The sequence below is a fragment of the Ursus americanus genome, chromosome 3 (assembly GCF_024610735.1).
Source record: "Ursus americanus isolate L20-20 chromosome 3, mUrsAme1.1.p, whole genome shotgun sequence".
Lineage (NCBI taxonomy): Eukaryota > Metazoa > Chordata > Mammalia > Carnivora > Ursidae > Ursus > Ursus americanus.
The window spans coordinates 50,049,032-50,070,474 of NC_142129.1; the positions used below are offsets into that span (position 1 = coordinate 50,049,032).

The 21,443-nt window shown below is 41.0% G+C and overlaps 1 protein-coding gene and 1 long non-coding RNA gene across 5 annotated transcripts in view; both read right to left on the minus strand.

Moving 5' to 3' along the window:
• LOC123789166 (uncharacterized) overlaps positions 1-11,684 on the minus strand; it is a 248,153-nt gene extending 236,469 nt beyond the window's left edge. For all 4 annotated transcript variants that reach the window (XR_015723932.1, XR_015723933.1, XR_006778698.2 and 1 more), the window contains exons 1-2: positions 11,445-11,684; positions 8,269-8,469 (exon numbers count right to left, since the gene is read on the minus strand). This is a non-coding gene — a long non-coding RNA (uncharacterized LOC123789166). The remainder of the gene's footprint in view (positions 1-8,268; positions 8,470-11,444) is intronic.
• A 932-nt stretch (positions 11,685-12,616) lies between these two features.
• NPY (neuropeptide Y) lies at positions 12,617-19,972 on the minus strand. The gene is made up of 4 exons (XM_045793651.2): positions 19,761-19,972; positions 18,639-18,826; positions 14,682-14,762; positions 12,617-12,820 (listed from the first exon to the last, which is right to left on the minus strand). The coding sequence occupies exons 2-4, from the start codon at positions 18,824-18,826 to the stop codon at positions 12,796-12,798; spliced, it is 294 nt and encodes a 97-aa protein (XP_045649607.1). The 5' UTR covers positions 19,761-19,972; the 3' UTR covers positions 12,617-12,795.
• Positions 19,973-21,443: the final 1,471 nt, after the last annotated feature.

Below are 21,443 nucleotides of genomic sequence, written 5' to 3' on the forward strand. Positions count from 1 at the left end.
GTAAAAATCAAGTACTAAGGTGATGCAAACAAACTCGAAATGATGAATATAATGTATAATTTTAAAAATTATTTAAAAATGCAAAACAGAGCTCACAGATAAGGGAGAAGAATGACCTAGTTACCTGAAATGAGAAATAAAACCTAAAGAGCAAAGGTCTCAGCAATGGTACATATGCTCCATCCTCTTTAAGATTATGTTAGGAGTAAGTTGAAGTTACCTAGGAGCTTCGGTTTCAGTGCCTACATGAAGGGAGTAGACTAGGCCTTAGCCCAAGTGAAGTAGGAAGGTGGGACTGAAATTTCAGCATTAAAACAGGACCCTCAAATAGCTATTTATTGCAGATATAACAAATAATGAAAGGATAGAATAGGATGAAACTATGCCTTCTGGCTTGGCTTGTCTGCCCATGCCTAGGCTCTGAATGGGAAAAAAAAAAAAGTCTCTACAGGAAACTAACCCTAAATTGTACATCATTTGGGTTGGAAAGTTAGATTTATATCACCCCTCATAATCCAGGAAACATCAAACTAAGAAATTAACATAAAATGGTTGGTAATTCTCTTGGGGCACCTGGCAGGTGCAATCACAAAACTACTTTTAAGGAATACTTCCTCAATACAAGTTGTAGGGAGTTTCTATGGGAAGTCAAATAAAAAAGAAAAGTTAGAGTAAGAAAATCTGACATTCTGAGGCAGTAGAGCCTTGAGGACTCAAAATACAAACCAACAATTTAAAACAATATATGACACAGATATATTTAAAATAACTAGAAACGTAAAAGTGAATCAAAGGCCTACAAGAAGAATAAGGCACTATGGAAACATAGGAAAATTCAAAATAACAAGATAAAAATTGTAAAGATAACAATTAATAAACTATAGTTGTTAAAATTAAAGCTCGATGATGGGTTAAGCAAAAAGTCAGACTTGCCGCAGATAAAGTTAGAAATTAAAAGGAAGATTTGAAGACGTTATTCAGGAATATAGCATAGATAGATAGATGGGAAATAGAGAAATTTAAAAATTTAGAACATAGAATGAGAAAGACTATTCAATAAAACTTCAAGAACAAAAGAAAAGAGAAAATAAGGGAGAGACATTTAAAGAGATCATGTCTGTGAGTTAATAAAAGACATAAATCCTTACATTTAAAAACACCAAAAAACCCTAAAGACTCCACCAGAAAAACTATCAGAAGTTATAAATGAATTCAGTAAAGTTGCAGTATACAAAATTGATACAGAGAAATCAGTGACATTTACATGCACTAATGAAATACAAGAAAGAGAAATTAAGAACATAATTCCATTTACAATTACACCAGAAAGAATAAAATACCTAGAAATAAATTTAACCAAGGAGGTGAGAGACGTATGCTCTGAAACTATAAAAAACTGATGAAAGAAATTAAAGATGACACAAACAAATGGAAAGATATTCTGTGCTCACGGAGTGGAAGAACCAATACTATGGAAATGTTCACACTAACCAAAGCAATCTACAGATTCAGTGCAATCCCTATCAAAATACCAACAGCATTTTTTATGAAACTAGGATAAATAATTCTAAAATTGGTATGGTACCACAAAAGACCCCAAACTGCCAAAGAAATCTTGAGAAAGAAGAGCTAAGCTGGAGGTATCACAATCTCAGATCGCAAGCTATACTACAAAGCTATAGTAATCAAAACAGTATAACACTGGTGCAAATATAGACACATAGATCAATGGAAGAAAATGGAGTCCAGAAATAAACTCATGCTTATCTGGTCAATTAATCTATGGGAAAGGAGGCAAGAATATACAATGGGGAAAATACAGTCTTTTTAATAAATGGTGCTAGGAAAACTGGACAGCTACATGCAAAAGAATGAAACCAGACCATTTTCTTACACCACACACAAACATAAACTCAAAATGGATTAAAGACCTAAATGTGAGACCTGAAACCATAAAACCCCTAAAAGAAAATATAGACAGTAATTTCTTTGACATGAGCCTTAACAACATTCGTCTAGATATGTCTGTCTCCTCAGGCAAGTGAAACAAAAGCAAAAATAAACCATCGAGAATACTCCAAAATAAAAAAACTTTTGCACAGTGAAGGAAACCATCAACAAAACAAAAGATCAACCTACTGAATGGGAGAAGATATTTGAAAATGATGTATCTGATAAAGGGTTAATATCCAAAATATATAAAGAACTTATACAACTCAATACCAAAAACCCAAATAATCTGATTAAAAATGGGCAGAGGACCTGAAGAGACATACAGATTGCCAACAGACACATAAAATGATGCTCACTCATCATCAGGGAAATGCCAATCAAAATCACAATGAGATATCACCTTGCACGTGTCAGAATGGCTAGGATCAAAAAGATAAGAAATAACAAGTATCGGCAAGGTGTGGAGAAAAAGGAACCTTCGTGCACTATTGGTGGGAATGTACATTGGTGCAGCCATTGTGGAAAACAGTATGGAGGTTCTTCAAAAAATTAAAAATAGAAATACCATATGATCCAGTAATTACACTATTATTTACCCCCAAAACACAAAACACTAATTTAAAAAGATAGATGCACCTCTATGTTTATTCCAGCATTATTTACAATAGCCAAATTATGGAAGCAACCCAACTGTCCACTGATAGATGAATGGATTATGAAGATGTGCCACATATACATGATGGAGTATTACTCAGCCATAAAAAAGAATGAAATCTTGCCATTTGCAACATGAATGGACCTAGAGGGTATAATGCTAAGTGAAAGAAGTCAGGAAAGGACAAATACCATATGATTTCACTTATATGGGGAATCTAAAAAAAAACAAATGAACAAACAAAAAAGCAGAAACAGACCAATAAATACAGAGAATAAACTGATGGTTGCCAAAGGGAAGGGGATGAGGATGGGCAAAATGGGTGAAAGGGAGTGGGAGACACAGGCGTCCAGTTATGGAATGACTTAAGTCTGGAGATGAAAAGTACAACATAGGGAATATAGTCAATGGTATTTTAATAGTCTTAAATGGTGACAGATGGTAGCTACACTTTTAATGAGCATAGCAGAACATACAGACTTGTCAAATCATTAGGTTGTACACCTGAAACTAATGTAACATTGAGTGTCAATATATTCCAATAAAAATAAAAAAGCTAAAACTTAAAATAACAAAAAATAAAAACACAATAAATCTTTAAAAGAATAATTTAAAAAAAAATTCTACTTTTTAACACACCATTTGGAAATTTCAGACAACTCAGAAACAAACCAATTTGAGTGACTACAGACTTCTAAAGACCATAATGGAGGTTGAGTCAATGGAATACCAGCTTCAGAGTGTTGCAAAAAACAGGAGATAAATAACAGAAGGTGTAGAATATTATATCCAGCTAAAGTGCCATTCAAGACTAAAGGTAAAATGAAGATATTTTCAGAAACAGACTGAAAGAAATCATTTCAAGATCCTACCAATTGAACCCAGGAAGAAAAAATACATTGAAAGTAGCAGAAGTGAAAAAAAAAATTAACTATGGGTAAATATAAATAAACACTGACCATATAAAGGAATGGAAATATTAATATCTAGCTTGGGAGTACAAACCAACAAAATGGCTAGAGAGGGTTATTGGAGTTAAACTCCCTCTAATGTCCTTACTTCATTCAGAAGAAGGATAAAAAATATAATATGCAGGGGTGCCTCAGTGGCGCAGTCGTTAAGCGTCTGCCTTCGGCTCAGGGCGTGATCCCGGCGTTATGGGATCGAGCCCCACATCAGGCTCCTCTGCTATGAGCCTGCTTCTTCCTCTCCCACTCCCCCTGCTTGTGTTCCCTCTCTCGCTGGCTGTCTCTATCTCTGTCAAATAAATAAAATAAAACAAAAAATCTTAAAAAAATATATATAATATGCAAACTAGTAGAGGAAAAAGAGAGGAGTAAGGAAACTAGATTTATTCCATAGAAGGCAAGAAACAGAAAAAAAGAAGAAAAAGCATTGCAAACAGAACAAAATAAGATGGTAGAAATAAATCTAAATAGATCAATAACCATGGTAAATGCAAATAGTCTAAACTTGCTGGTTAAAAGAACTTACTACTTACTTTTCTAAAAAACTACATTTTGTCACAAGAAATACAATTAATGGCTAGGAGAACTTAATGGCTCAGAAAGGTTGAAGATAACTGGGTGAAAGAAGATGGGTGAATACCAATTTTTAAAAGCTAGTGTAGACGTGTTAGTATTAGACACACTGGACTTTTAGGAAAAAATGCATTGGGGGAATAAAGATGTGTCACTGAATAATGATAAAAGAATCAAGTCTTTTCTGACACCAAAGTCTATCTTAGCAGCTCTCCATGCTGCCTGTCCCTCATGACCATTGTGACCATAGGTAATGAAACAGTTGATGACAATTCTACTGACAGATGATTTTAAATACCCATAGGTAGTCAGACTGGCCTAAGCTGGAGTTCCAGCTCCACCGCTTACCAGCCTTGTTGCTTTATTTTATTTCACCTTTCTGTGTCTCAGTGTCCTCATCTGCGAAATGTGGCCAGCCATACTTGCCTTCTGTGGGTTTATATGAGGATTAGAATAATTAAATAGAGGGCCAGTTTACACTAGCTTCTCAACAAATGCTAGCTCCCTCATACCCTATTTCTTATCACAAAAAGCAAAACCTGAAAAATGTAACTTCAGAAGGCAAATTGCTGTTTAGGGTTTCAAGCTGAAATCATTTTTCTTAAAAGAGTTAATTATCCATGAAATTAAATATTTATGCATTCACAGAACCAATGTATTTATAATGTAAGAATATGAAAGTGGCTGGTCTAGAAATTACAAGACTTTCTTAATGTCTTCACGGCTGATGTTTTTCTATCGTGGGAATATTATAAAATTACCTTTTACAATTATCTAAAGAGAATAGTGTTCTATAAGGTCAATTAGGAAAATAGCCTGCAGTTGAACAGTTACATTCAGGTGTGTAAATGCTGATGGTTCTTTAGACGCTCATATGTAAGTAGTTCAGCACTTGGAGCATATTTTCTGTCAAAACAAGACCACAAATGGTTAATTGTTTCTCAAGTGGGGTGACCAAAGGGCCTCCCAGAATACAGGACTGGGAAAGTCCTGGGGAGACCAGAATTTTTGGTCACCCTACCAGGCCAGCACCCTAAAACTGATCTGCCTGCATCAGTCGCAGTTGCCGGAACCGTTTACGAGGACCTTGCTCTGCCAACTGCCAGTTTCTCCTGTTTCTCCTGTTTGTAGGCACAGCATTTGATCTCTGACAGTCACCCGAGGCCCCAGATGCTGCAACTACTCCAGGGTCTGTGTGTGGGAGACAAAAGAAATGTTTCCCCTCTGTTCTACTTTGTCACTTAGACCCCCACGCAGCCTATACCATGCTGAAAATATCACTTCTTCCAGAAACGTGGTGCTTTTAACTTTGTGTACTTACTCTTCTCACATTGCTACCCAAAATGAGTCTCTCGTTTTCAGGGTGGAGGCAGGAGCGTTAGGAGAGGATCAGATGCCATCTTACCCCATCTCTGGTCTTTATGCTCTCATCCTACCTCCCATTTGTATCAATTCAGACAATCGATGTCTCTCTGAGATGACAATCGACGCTCAGTTTGAGATGGATGGTCATTCACTATGTCCCCAGACAGCCACCTCAGAATTCTACTCGGAGCTCGCTTAAGCACCTGCACAGACTTTCTCCTAGGAATGTAACGTAGCTAATGACCTTGAGATCTGCAAAAGAGCAGTGTATTGAATAACTGCCATTCACCAGGTCCACTTCAAATGACACTCCCACCCCCTACACATTCTAGTGGAAATGAGTTCAGCCTCCCCTGTTCTCCCATAGCAATTGCTTTCTGGTCCTATTTAAACCTCAATCATGATCTGCCTCATATTAGAGTCACTTAAGCATGTGTCTATCTCCTTCATAAACTGTTAGGTCTTTAAGAGCAGAGAAACTATCCCACTCATTTTTATATTACTCTTAGAGCCAAGCTGAGTACCTGTCACAGAGAGACTGCTCAATGAATGTTTCAGGAATTGATAACATCCTTGGGACTCTAGAAACTCATCAGAGATCAGCTGGCTCTGTTTTGACTTGGTCAATAATTCAGTCTGTTAGAAGGAATGATTATATTAAATATGTTCTGCCAACATTGCTTATTCTTGCATTAAAATTTACAGACCAGTTAATTTAGTAGGTCACTATGATTTGAAAAGAACTGGCAGTGATAGAAAAGTGGAGGAATCAGAATAAATAAAATTCAAATTTTTCTAGGCACACTTTCATTGAAAAGTCATTTGAATGATGCTGTTCCCTCCAGTAGATTACACTCTAACAGTAAGGTATTACTTAGAAGAAAAGGGGAAAATGTGACTTTTATATTCTACTCAAAGGCTCTCATTTCAACTTTAAATTTCCTCATAATACAATACTAAAGCAGCCAAATCAATGAGTAAAGTCAAATTTCAAGTAAATACACTGAACAAATCAAGTTTCAAATTCTATTAACTTCTGGGAAAACAAAGAATCCTGAAATTAGGAATAGATTGGGAATTAAAGGAATCTGTGTCTGATAGAAAAAACATTTTTTTAAAAGTGCCCAAATTGTTTACAAGTTCAAATATCAAAATCGCCTAAAGATAAAAATAGTTGTAAGATGCACCCTACATTAGAGTTAGTAATACACACAATCTGCTAACACAACATACTAACCATCTTTTAATACATTAGCAATGTAAGTGGTAACGATTGGCAAAATCTCCAAAATTATCATTAGCTCAAAGCCAGGGAAAAATTATTTGTGACCCAAAAGGTATTTCAGAGAGTTTTGGTACTACAATATCCAAGGCTGAAAAAAAGTTCTTTATGGACTTGACAATAAAGGTAATCCAAGTTGAATCAAACTTCGGAGATGTCAGGGAAGAAGAGCCTATTCAACCAATACCTTCAGGAGCAGCAGGAAGTTATGTTTAAATAAACTCCTATACTTTTGTCAAGGCCCTGCTATAAATGGTACCTGTACCTCCCGAAAGGATCACAAGCAATCCTTTGAGCTTGTTCACCAAATATTGCATTTGCTGTTGCTCCTCTGGGATCACTCCCAGGCATCACCATCAGCTCTAGACAGAACTGGCTTTCACTGAGTACCTACTATGTGTCAGGCAATAAGATAAGTACCATCACACACAATCGTCCCAATCCCACAAATTGCAAAGCGTTTCAATCCTGCGGCATTAGAACAAGTTTAAATTGATAGCTATTACTTAGCATACTGAAATATGAACCCAGATGACACATACGATTAATTATATGTTATTCCACTCCAATTTTTTTTAAAAGGAAAAGATTCTGTATGATTTCACACTGTACTTTTTCTAATAGGCAGAAGAAAAGGCAATCATTTAGTTGTGGCAATATCATAATCCTTCCACCCATGAACCACGACAAAAGAATATTCCACAGAACCATCTCGTTCAAAAGGCAGTTTTGCTTTATGGTGATAGAAAAGGTGTTTGTTTAGTTCTTAGCATTGTAACCAATTCTAGTGTTCTGCAAGGAGGAGAAAAAGTATTTTCTGTTGCCTCAGAGTAATAATTAACCATATAAACATAATGCATGGGTATTGGAAAGCAAGAGGGGACAATGAACTGCCATTGTATTTGCTTTCCTGTCATCAGCAAGGCCATCGAGTCTGTATGTGCATCCAGCTCTGAACAGTACATCAGGCATCTTAGTAGAAAGCCCTGTACCAGTGTGTGCAGGTCCCAATCCAGTGCTGACCCTCATCTAGACAGGGGGAAGAGGCTAGTAGATATTAAGAAAGTCAAAATATTACAAAAGAAATATTGAATCCTTTCCTTTCCGAATTAGGGAGTAGCACCAATCCTACCCTATTTATTCTCTGAACTTATCAATTTGTCCGTAAGATCATAGTTAAGACATCTCAGGCTGAGAAGTCCTGTCCTGATTTGGCTGAATGAAGAATATTTTTAAAGGCAACAGTCTGCCCCTGGAGCCAGTCTATGGAAAAGCAGGTGAGATTGGGGGTGGGGAGGAAGGGAGAAATGCTGGAGAGGAGAAAGTTGGAGAAGGAATTTGCTTTCATCCCAAATGGGATCTTCCCTTCAGAACAGTTACCCAGTGGTCCAGGCCTAGCCTGTGGTCAAATTCAAAGTATAGGCATCAAGAATAATTAAAAAGCACTCAAAGTATATATTGCTTTCTCATACCTGCTTGTCCTCTACTCGTATCTCGCATTCCTCATCTGGCAATGGGTACTCCTGCTTCGGACCTCAGCTCAAATGTCAGTAGCTCCAGGAAGTTTGTCCTGCTTCCTCCACTCTCTCCAGCCTTGGGCAAGAGCCCCTTCATGGCTCTGGTAACACCTTCTGCCCACTTCTTGTTAGGGAGGGAGGAGATTATCTCTGCTCCTGAAATGGGGAATAACAGCTGTGAAGGGCCCCTTCGTCTATTCTCATCCCTATCCCCCTTTGCTTGCTGGAATCTGATGGATTCATTAACCACAGTGCACTGTGGGCAAGGACACTGTGTCTGAAGTAATTTGCATTTAGCGATGCCCCTTCTTCCATCTACTGCTAGATGTGGCAGGCTGGCTCTTCTTGTCTATGCATCTGTTTGGCTAAGTGGATCTGAGAGTCTGTCCCACAGACCTCACTATTCCTGTCAGGCTGCACTAGGACGCTGAGATGCTGATGGGGTACAGGGGTACTTTAGAAGCTCAGGCCATAGCCGGGTGCCCAGATTCAGCTTAGGGCAGCCCTGCATTGGTTGGATACTTGCCCTCTGGCACTTTGTTCCCATTTTGGCAATTGATTCTTATATCTATAGTTCTTTGTCAGGAAAATGCAAAGGGAAGCATGATAAGTGGGCAGGTTCTAGCACCTAACTATATACCAAACCTCTCACACTCCTATCTTTGCACTTCCAATAATACACTGTAAATAGTTGCCTCCCTCATTAGATGGTAAATTCCTTGAAAAACTATTATTGATCTTTATATCCCCAGTGCTTAGTACAATGTCCGATACATAGTAGGTACTCAAAAACTGTTGAGTGAATCAATGAATGGACGAATGAGTTTGGCTATTCTTGGACCTACTTCATTGACCCAACCCCTGGCCACTCTGCCTCTGTCTCTATCAAGCAGTCCCCTGACCATTCCCTACACAGGCTTTAGCTGACCCACCTCTATGTTCACCCAGCTCAACATCCACACTCTCTGTTAAGCCTTTTCCAGCTAGTTTCGCCCACACTCATTTCCTTTTCTAAATGCCTTTTGCACGAGTTAGTACTTTGTTATTCTCAATTTGTTTTAAGTGTGCTAGAGTTATATTCTTAACTAGGTATGTAAGACCTGGGTGTTGACTGACTTCTTCCATGAAACATTACCAGGAGGGCAAAGTTTGCAAGTAGAGGAACTGTTATCTAGTCTCCGTACCTTGAATTAGGTGGGGAAAGTCACTTTCCTAGGCTTCAGTTTCCTCTTCTATGAAAATGAGGGAGTAATCGTCTGTTTGAGTGTGTCATGGGCATTGTAAGGAACAAAATAAAAATACAATGGCATCTGTAAAAACCTTATGCATAATTTATACCTCTTAGAATGTAGAACCAAGTTTGGATCAGCAGACACCTTAATAAATGCTTGGAGATTTACTTGATAATGTTGGCATTGCTTACAAGCATCTCATTTTAATGAAGGTTCATTGTTCTTACTGTAACTCCCGTAAGGATTATTATTATTTGCAATGACAGATGGGTGATCTGGTATATTTACTTCTATTCCAAGGAGGGTCAGCAGGCTGAAAATGTTTGAAAAATATTACTAGGGAATTTCCTGGAATGTAGTTTTGCGGTTTATAAATGTTTACCATTATTGTATTTTTTAAAGTGAATTCATGTTTATTAGGGATAGTCTGTTTGGGCTGCTATAGCAATTTACTATAGATGAGTGTCTTAAAAACAACAGAAATTTATTGCTCACAGTTCTGGAGGCTGGGAAGTCCAAGATCAAGGCCCTAGTAGATCTGGTGACTGCTGAGGGCCTGCTTCCTGGTTCACAGACAACCATACTCTCACTGTGTCCTCACATGATGGAAGGGACAAAGGAGCTCTCTGGGGGCCCTTTTAAAAGGACACTAATCCCATTCATGAGAGTTTCACTCTCAGGACCTAATCAACCCCTCTAAAGACCCTAGCACCAAATGCCATCACTTAAGGGAGTAGGATTTCAACATATAAATCTGAAAGGATACAAACATTCAGTCTCTAGCAACGGAGTTATAATCCAACATGAGAATTTTCAAAAACTTCATCCTTATCCATTCCCCTACTATTACTTACTTGTAACATGATCTTAACTTGAATTCTGATGTCAGTATAAACTTATGTGGAAAGTCGGGCAGGACTTACGATCCCCATTTCATGAGTGAGAACTCAGAAATTTAGTAAATTTAAAGGTCCGGTGGCCTGGAAGCCATTGAGTCAGGAAAACAGGGCTCATGTGGTGTGAAGGTTCAGTCCTCTTTCTAGTAAGATGAGGTGAAGAGGTGAGATATCAATGCCTGATTTATAGGTAAAATATAGACTGTTAAATATTTAGCCTTTGGGGCACTTAGATTTGGTAGGATAAGAGGTTTAAACTTTTGTTTTAAAATGAAATTCCCAGGTTGTTTTTCAAGGGTTTATATACATCCTTCCTACTTGCTCTGCTGAGTGTAACCCAGAGTTCTGTAACTGGTGATGAATATTCAGATTATCTGTGCTGCCAAATGAATCTTTCAGTCAACTTGTTTTGCATCATATTAACTTCAGTAAAGAAAATCTCCAAATAGGGGCACCTGGGTGGCTCAGTCATTAAGCTTCTGCCTTCAGCCCAGGGCATGATCCCAGGTTCCTGGGATGGAGCCCCGCATTGGACTCCCTGCTCCGCTGGGAGCCTGCTTCTTCCTCTCCCACTCCCCTGCTTGTGTTCCCTCTCTCGCTGGCTGTCTCTCTCTCTGTCAAATAATAAAATCTTTTTTAAAAAGTCTCCAAATATACTAGGTTAGTAAAGAACTTTTGACATTGTGTGATAAATTGTAGTGTAGTATCCCCCCCTCCCCCCCCGCCGCCACTCGCCTGCTCTTATCCAGGTGGGGGTGGGGTGGGGAGGATACGTTCCGGGACCCCCAGTGGATGCCTGAAACCATGGAGAGTACTAAACCCTACACAGACTGTTTTTTCCTGTACATACACACGTATGATAAAGTTTAATTTATAAATTAGGCACAGTAAGAGATTAATAACAAGTACTAATAATGAAACAGAACAATGATAACAATATACCGTAATAATATGGGAATGCGGCCTCTCTCTCTCTCAAAATATTTTACTATGCCGTACTCACCCTTATTCTTCTTGTGAGATGTGAGATGACGAACCGCCTACGTGATGAGATGAAGGGAGGGGAATGAGGCGGGCGCTGTGATGTAAAGTTAGGCTACTAGTGACCTTCTGAGGATTCGTCAGAAGGAGGAGCCTCTCCTTCCAGACAGCAGTTGTCTGCAGGTAATCGAAACTGCGGAAAGCGAAACTGCAGATAAGGATATTTAATTCAAAGCCCCCCAAAAAACAAAAATAAGGACAAATTTAGGAAAACCGCAGAGTGGTTTCATTGAAAGGAATTATGTTTTGTAATATCACTGACTCCAGTGGCTGAAGAAACAGAATTCACTATATACAGAGAATATTTTATATACTCTAAGATTCCCTAAGACGGGATGTATATGGGGGTTTTGTAAGTAATTTTAAAAGAGCACACAAAAATATTTTTTACAGTGTGGCTCGGAGTACAACTATAGGAGGAGACCCATTTTCTTTGCTTTAGAAATTACATGTAAGAATCTAATAACATAAGTTTTAAACTAAGCCCATGCATAGGTACATGAAGGAGGGGAAAAGTTTAATAGCCTTTAGCTGGATTAATTAACATACCCCCATTGTCATGTGCAAAGGTAGTCATTCCTCCTCAATGTATTTCTTTTTAGGACTCAAATTCTAAGTGTAGCGGCCTCCCCAAAATGTATAGATCTGAGCTGTCTGATAGGATAGCTGCTGTTGAAGTTAAAAACCAGTAAAATTTAAAACCTACTCCTCATTTGTACTTGCTACATGCACGTGCTCAAAAGCCACACATGGCTCGTGGCTCCTATGTTAGAGGAGAAGCTATCTTGCAGAAAGTTCTATTAGATAGCAATCCTTTCTGCTAATAGTATAGGCTAACAAGGTTAACAAGGATTTCATGGGCATGTGGGGGAAGTTCAGCCAATTATTCCGAACTAGCATGCCCCTGCTCGATGTTTCCAAATACTTTTATTGTTACACACACACACACACACACACACACACACTGAGTTCTTGATCATCATAAATCATCATATCTATATATCTTCCGTAGTCACTGCTTTAATATTGGTGAAACAAACTTTGAACCTGCTACTCGAAGAAGATTGTGATGTAATGGATACCTTAAAATAATTCTCGGTATTGCAACCACAGATTTTTCATTGAGAAACATAACATTTTTGAATGCTTGGTACTTTATTTAAACACACATATATACACGGACGACAAAGGGAAACTCTGCAGAGTTGAGCACAGTGGCTGCATGCACTGGGAGGATCGGCAGACTCTAGTTTTACAGGATGAAATATGGGTTGAAAAATAGGCAAAGACCGGAGAGCAAGTTTCATTTCCCATCACCACATGGAAGGGTCTTCCAGCCTGTCAAACATAAGAAGGAAAGCATGTAAGAAAAGCTTCCCAACTTCCTGGGAGGCTTTCAAAAGTGAGACATTCAGTTCTGAACCGAAAGATGATCAGAAACGGTTGAAAAGGCCCCTGTTGGCATTCTAAACAGGAGGTCATGTAGAATATCAGCCCAGAAGACAGTGGCATAATATGCAGAAACCCAGCTGGGTAGCTCTCACTCACGTTCACAGGAGTCTCAGGCAAAACTCAGAGGGAGTATTTAAAAGGCTCTGTATTTATCAAAGAAGCCGAAGAACTCTGCAATATTTCTAAAGATCAAAACTACAGGAATCACACAAAATGGTAACAGGAAAGTTATTGTTACACAACTCTGAATATGCTTCTTTTGTTTTCCTGCAAACCTTTTTATGTCGTAAGATGCTATTTTTATAAAGAACCCTTTTTAATATAATAACATTCACAGGCAACTTCAAGGCTGTCAACTTTGGCCTCCTCCTTACTGCACATGATTGAGACTGTCCATCAGGGTGCAATTAACTCTATTCCATGCACCAGCTGTGAGACTTCAAGCCACAAAACAAAGAGTAGCAGCAAGGTTGTTAAGTCTGGATGGTTCTTTTTCTTACCCAAAGTACATAAGGTTTACCCTAAACTTTTTACCACGGCAAGCATCACATGCATGTCCATGAAAGCTTATAGGCATCTATTGTTTAGTATTAAAAATAACCCTTATGAATTTTCCACCTGCTTCCCTTGCATTTGCTGTTTAAATCTGGGTTGATACCTCCAGAGACAAGAGTACTAGAGTTTTATTCCAGTCCAAATTGTTTCCTTCAGAGAAAACACACCTGACAACTCTAGACCTGTACCTTGTCCATTTCACAAGACAACAGAGGGTTGGTGGGAGGGAAAATAAGTGGCTCAGCAGGTCACCCCACTTGTTCTCTGGGGAGAACACCAAGGAAGAGTGACGTGCCAGTCATGCTCACTGAGCAAGTGTTCTAGTGACCTCTTCTGGGGAACCTGGTTCTTGACATTGTCAAGCTCTGGGTTTAAGGCAGACTAGCTCCCACAGAAAAGGATGAACCCTGTGATGTGCCCTGTGATCTTGCTCAGGGCAGAGGCAGGAGGGATAGGACAGAAGAGCCAGGAAGTTATGAAAATGGAGGAGGGTTGGGCTGCTTTCCAGCAGCACTCATTGCTCATCGTCCATAATGTTTCACACCAGCTGTTGGTAGGCACCTCTTCCCAAGACAAGTCCACTCTCCCAGAAAGCCTCCAAGGTCACAGATAAGTCCCTAAGAATATTATGTCCTTAACATTCATTCCTTCAGTGCAATAAATTATTATGTGATATTGAGCTTAAAATGTCAAAAGTAAACAATAGCTATCCCCCTTTCCCCCCACCACCAAGAGTTATTTACAGCTTCATGTAAAATGAGGAAGACTAGACCAAGACCCATGAGTGACATATGTAGGACATCTAGACACTCGACATATCATATAAAAACTAAAGATTACCCCAGCCAAAGACGGACTGTTGGTCATTTCAATGTAGAGATGGGGACTTTCGCTATGTTCTCTCAATTCTAAACCAGTTAGAAATTTAAAAGTCACTTACGTTTAAAATCTTCAAAGCACCAAATAATTTGGGGTAGAAAATAATACCCCATAGATGTTGCGAGATTTGCAAATTATTACACGAAAACAAAGGCCCTCACTGCCCTGTGACCAGCACCCCAAATGCTGCCTGGTCTGGAAGACCCATTCCAATGTTCCCCCCTCCCCCCCAACCCCAGGCAGCCCTCTGGGATTTTCCTCTCCTCAGCCATCTTGAGCTCTTCAACATTATCCCCACACAAGCCTTTCATACCTAGTTCTGGGAACATTTTCTGTGCTTTCTCTCATCAAGAGGTCTGAAATCAGTGTCTCAGGGCTAGATCGTTTTCCATACCTAAAAAAAAAAAAAAAAAAAAAAAAGAAGTCCTTAAAGCAAATTTGAAATATTCATAAAAAGGAAAAATATCTTTTAAAAAAAAGAAGATAGTGTCCCACGTGGTTGATCATCTGCTAACAAGTAATCCAGGTGTACAAAACAGACATTATCAGAAATAAGATTTCAAATTATATATATATGTATAATTTTGCTTAAATAATTTAGCAGATTTTTTGAACCAATCAAAATTCCTAGTCACATTCTTACCTTTTTATACTACCACAAATAATACATAGATAGACTTTTATAACTAAGTGACGGGAAATAAAATTACATTACAGTATGATTTTAAATGTTTCCATAATTAGTTAATTGGCTCTAGTTCTGATGATATACAGTAGTTTAAACCTTACCAAAGGGACCAGATGATATTTCAGAAACAGCCCTGGGAAAAAAATCAGCAGACAGAAGTTCTAGACCCACCTGTGTCTTCAGATCTCCGTTTTCTCATTTGTAAAAATAAAATCATAACTCGTGCTTGAATTAGAGTCTTTACGGAAATCCAATCGGAGCCACAAAGTTTTGAAAGCGACAGAGTAAAACACAAATGCAAGATATTGCTGTTGAAGTGCACTCATTCTTACAGAAAACAACAAATCTTGGTCGTATATTTTCCACATTTATTTGGGGTGCCAAAAGCTAAAAGGCCTCTCTCATGCCGTGATTTTAATCTGCCCTGTAAATATAAAGGAATCTCCCGGATCATGGAAAGACCATGGAATCTAACTGGTCTTTTTTCTCCCAGAGCAGGATATGGATAGAACTACATGTGAGTGCAAGCGTGGTCCATGCTACTTGCTCCCGGTGAGTGAGCACAGAGGTCTTTGTTTCTCTCTCTCTCTCTCTCTCACTGCTGAAGGGTCTGACAAGTCTATACCAACTTTATATTTTTCCCTTTCTCAGAAAAAGCCTTGTTACCGGAAGCCATATTGTTCACAAACGAAAAACTAGCCCAGATGGATTGATTGGCTACCAGGTAAAACATCGAAACAAAGCTGTCAGAGGGTAGATCTATCAAGTACAATTAAATCTAAATTTGTTGGAAAGTTTTCCTATTATTGCCCTTACGCTGGGACTTAAGGAAGCAGAAACAAACTGCTCTCCCCGACCCCCATCATTTGTAAGATTTCCTCAACATTTTCCGGAGTCGTGATATCAAACATTAAACAGCTGCTTGTACCTGTTTATTCTGTTCATCAGTTGATTTCATTAATCTCAAAACTCTTGAGCAACCTCAACTCATTTATCTTCACCAGGCTCCAGTGAATAGAACATTTTCTCCAATTTACTAATAAAGAACCTACATCTAGAACAGCAGGATTCGCAGTCCTAAAGAGACACCCAGGATAGCAATATTCACTATTCTTGCTTCTCTATGTAATTCTGGATTATCCTTCTTCTCTACCATGCTGTAACTGACAAAGATAAAGGCTCTAGGGAAAAAATTCTTAAACCTGGCTTCATATTAGTATCAGCTGGGAAGCTTTTAAAACCTCTGTAAGGCCCGGGCCCCACCCCCGAGATTCTGATTTAGCTGGTCAGGGGTGCTGCCCAGCACGAGTATATTTTAAAAGCTCCCCAGGTGATTCCAATGTGTGACCAGCACGGAGAAAGACGAATCTAGGGCTGGGTTTCTCAACTTTGGCCCTATATATGACGCTTGGGGCTGGAAAATTCTTTGTTGTAGGGGGCTGTCCTAGGCATTGTAGGATGTTTAGAGCATAAAGTCAGCACCAGTTGAGAACCACTGATTTAGGGAACTGTAAAAGCCACATGTGGCAGACCCATGCTCTAGAACAAACGATGCCGCTTTCAGAAGCAATGGACCAGGAGCATATAGCTTAAAAATTGAGTAGAAAAAGGGAACAAAGAGAATAATATCAGACTACCATTTGTGTCAAATGAAAACATATGTTCACAAATGACAGCATAAATTTCAAAAATACGACCATGTGGGGATTGGGTGTGTGAGATGGGAAGGCAATGAGATTACGGAATGGAGACAATGGGCGCAGATGATAAGCCTCCGATGGTTTCTAAGAGGGAATTTATGTGAAGATGGGACGGGAAACTCTGGTTCCGAATCAAGACATTCCCACCTAACCTGGATCTCTTCCCATGAAACTCAAGCCCCTTCCCTTTATTTTTCCCTCATCAAAGATGTTGGAGATCACATTGGATGCTGATGGCAGTGACAATGTCTGAGGGAAATCAGTGGGAGTGCTCCAATTTCATCACCCCTAAAAAGAAAAGCCTTCATAAAATGTTCTTAGATTCATGACCTGTAAAATGGAGATAATTATACTCACTTCAAAGCTTTGAGGTGAAGACTGAATGAAATAATGCCTAGGGCAACATTTTGAAACGCTAAAGCTTTATACAATGGTAAAGCTTTATAGCAATCATCTTTGCAGAAATAAGTTCTAGTGTGTTATAACTGACAAACTAAATAACCAACAAGGCTTTTCCTACACAAACGACAATTAATGTTTTTTTTATTTGAACAAGTTCTTTTCTCTGGTCTATATGATAGCATAAGCAAGAATTTGAAGCAATTAACTTTCTGAGAAGCCTACTAGGATATAAAACATTATTGCTTCTTGCTTATTAAAATGAACCAACTTCAAGGTTCACAAACCAATACTATTCAATTCCAGCATTTTATGTATTTCTGATTCTATGTAAACTGGAACTTTTTCAGAAGACTTTTAGGATGTCATACCCTTTTTTGATGAAACAGGGAAAAAATTATTTAAGAAATACAAATTCTCCCCATTTTGAATCCTTCCCAACTATTCCCTGACTTGTAAACAGTAAAAAGTATGGTAAAAACAAAAATAACATTTTACAAAACGTAATTTAGACATGTTAACATTAATGTTTTTAAAGGGCTTACCCTTTTTAGCTCATCAAGGTCATTTGATCTCAGTAATTAAAGTAAGACATTGAATGACTTAAAACTACGATGAACCAATTTTGGAAACAAATTTTAAATCCTATATTATAGTTAGGATGCTTTTTTTTTTTTTTGCTTAATATTCGATGTTGAGAGTGAAGACATGGCATTTACTTTTAACTTTCTGAGGATTCAGAATAAAGCTTACAATTTCTCAAATTCCATGTAATCCCTGGGTTTATCCCAGAGGGACTAGTTTCTCGTTAATAAAGCAGTAAGTGGGCACTTCCTTCTCAAAATTCACTTACTAGAAGGTGGGAAAAGTCTGCATTTTAGATTGACTGTTTTCATGCTAAATCTCTATTAGCACCAGGATTTTTAAGTAAAGGGCCAAGACTGGGGGGGGGGGGGAATCACTGTACAGAAGAAAAGAAACTAGCTCCATTTGTCTTTTCCTAAATACTGTCATTCAATTCTGCTCTGGGCAGCTTGGAAAATCTGGCAATATCTTTGGCAACCCAGCTGTTTCCTGGCTGTTGGTGGTGGTTATATTTTCTGGATACTCAGCTCACCCTTCTTCCTACAGCACTTCCCCTGAACACTCCTGACCTACTTTAGGGGGTCCTTTCCCATCCAGGTTTCCAAAAAGTCCCCCAACTGCTTTAAGAACAAAAGAGAGCAGGGAGTGAGTGGGAGAAGATGGCCACACAGCCCAGGGAACCTAAATCTGGGGGTCACGATTTTGTAACTATAGTTGCAGAGGGTAAGTGTTCAGTGCCCTACGCAATTATTCACTGAGAACTGAGTGTGTGCCTGGTACCGTGCTGCCCAGGGATACAAGCAAGAAAAAAAAAACTGGTCTCCGTCCTCTAAGACCCCCAGGACCTCCGGTTGTGGGGCAGGGCGCTCCCAGAGTCAGTCCCGAGGAGCCCACCCACCTCTGCCTGGTGATGAGGTTGATGTAGTGTCGCAGCGCTGAATAGTATCTGGCCATGTCCTCTGCCGGCGCGTCCTCTCCGGGGTTGTCTGGCTTGGAGGGGTACGCCTCAACCAGCGCGCCCAGGCACACAAGCAGGGACAGGGCGAGGGTCAGTCCGGATAGCCCCAGTCGCTTGCTACCCAGCATCTGCGGGCACAGAAGGCGCAGCGGAGAAGAGTGGGGATGGAAAGGACACACGCCTCGAACCTTCCTCCCGTGTCTTCCTCCCCGCCCCCTCCCCGCTACCACTCGCGACCCCCAAGCCGCGCTCAACCCAGTCCCTTAGAGGAAGCGGAGCACCACTCCGCTTACTAAGCTCAACATCTGCCCTGGCCCAACTCCTCTGCTCCACCCGAAAAGTCCGCGCAAATTCGGTCCAAGTCGCTGGACGCTAGTCGCGCGCAACGAGAGGCAGGTGGCTGGGGGCCAGAGCCCGCCGGCGCCAGTTTAGATAATTTAAAAAACAGATGTAGAAGTTCCTTGCCCTGGGTTGAGGAATTGTCACTTTCCTACCCTCTTCCCCAAACCTCCGACGGAGGAGAAAAGTTTCTGCTCTAATACTTGTGGTCTGTCTTGCTGCAAGAGATAGACAGTTACGGCTGAGATTCCTTCGGGGTGACAATTTGGGAGAGAGGAGAGAACTGCTCTCAGGGTAGTCAGTCTCAGTTCGGATCCCAAGGATCCCGGAAGGTGGCAGGGAGATTCCAAACTCCGGGGATCCCTCACTCAGGGGGCGCTGCCTGGGAAAACTCCATTCAGGCGGGGACCCCCGAGGAAACTGCCACCTGCCCAGGGTTGGGGGTCGCGGACCCCTCCAAATCCTCCAAAAGATAACCCAGAGGGACCGCGCAGCCAGGAGGGTGCGGGAGCAGGGCGGAGGTGCAGTCGGAAAGGACCAGAAGGAGCAAGTGGAATTTAGCCTCCAACATCGGCCGCCGCGCGTCGGGGCAGGAGAGGACAGTCGCGGAGCGCAGGGGTTGGGAAGCGGGGCGCGACCCTCCCGGGTCCCCAGAGCTACCCCGAGGTGAGCCGGAGCTGTCCCCCCGCTCCCGCCCCAAGCCGAGTGGGTAGCGGCACTCACGGTGGCGGGCGAGCGGGCGGGCGTGGCTGGGCGGCGAGCGCTCTGCAGTCAGGTGCGCCTCTCCGAGGGGTGAGTGCCGGCGGACGGGGTGCCGAGAGCAGGTCGCAACAGGGCTTTTATGGCTCTCCCTCGCCGCTGCAGGAGGGGCCTTGGGCAATCACGTTCGGGTGACTCCCACCTCGCCACTTCCCGCCCCCGACTGGCGGGGGCGGAGGGAGCGGGCTGAAGCCGCAGTAGCTGGAGCGGCGGCTTTTGTAGCCACCCGCACCCCAACTCCTCCACCCCAGGCTCTGCTCGGGGAGGGGGGTCTTGGAGAGGTGCGAGCGTGGCCGAAGCCCAAGTCCCTGCCCTCCCGCGGCGCCCAAACTCCGCTTTCCTTCACACCCCGTCTAGTCCTGCGCGAGAGAGAAGCAGCCCAGGTCTACTGTGTCGCCTGTCACCGAGACCACCAACTCAATGGGCGCCAGGGTAGGGGTTACATGATCCTCTACGTGGTGGAGCATCTCCGGGACCCGCGCCCTGAATAGAGACAATTTGGTGCACAGATCTTCCGAAGCGGAAAACTGGTCCAGAGTGCCTGTCCGAGGTCCCGAGTTTAGTGGCTCTCAGATGGCCCCCTCCTCGTCTCAGGGTCTTAGAATGGGCTTCTGTGGCTTGGGCCTTTCCCCCGCTTCTTTTTCGAGTGGATCAGCCCACCCCAGGTACTCGCCCAAACCCTAGGAGCCCGGCTCTATCAGGACTGAGAATGCGGCGACTGAAAAGTCCCCAGTAAAGGGACACGGTAAACCCACTTCCTCACTTTGCTGGGTAAGAGCGGCGTTTGTTTAGACCGTCCAGACACCCATTAAAGCGCAATAGAACAAAAAATTCTGATCCAAAGCTACCGGGTAGCTAAATGAACAGGAATTTCTCCCTTATTTTTTAGCCCTTGGATAGTTACAAATACGTTCATTAACGTTGTTTGAGAATGTGGGTTCTGATTGAAATGAAACAGGTAAAAAAAAAAAAAGATCACCATTATTTTGCACATCACGTTAAACCTGTTGAATGAACATGAAAGATTCAGAAAATCATTTTTAACAGGATCAGGATTTTATATCTTAAAAGTTACCTGAATGAATACTCCTAGAAGTCCAACTCCTTCTAAATAAAATGGCACGTTAGGAAATGAAACTGCTAAGGTACAAGTTATTTTAATGTTAAAATCACAAGTGATTCTGTCAAACTGACTTTTTGTCCTGTTTCCAGTGCACTGAATTAAATATTGATTACTGTGTGGCTAGCTCTGCACTTGGGTGTTCTCTCTCATCCCCCACCCCCTTTCTCTGTCTCTCTGCCTCTGCCTGTGTGTGTGTGTGTGTGTGTGTGTGTGTGTTAGAAATTTTGAAGACCACATCCTCTTCACTTAGGTGAATGCTTCTCTTTCCGTATTGCACAAACATATGACAGGGACACAAATACCAAGGCTCTCAGAGTTGCTCCAGGGTCCTCATGTCTGGTAAAGTTAGAACAAAGCACCTTCTCACTTAGAGCTCTTTCTTGATAAGAGGAAAAGCTCAGTCCAGTTTTCAATAAATAATTTTAATTTTAGAGTGTGTCACAGATACATATCAGTTCTACCTTAGAAGGAGTCACTGAATTTGGGAGAAATTCCTTCTAAGGAGATGCACCATTCTTGAGTGG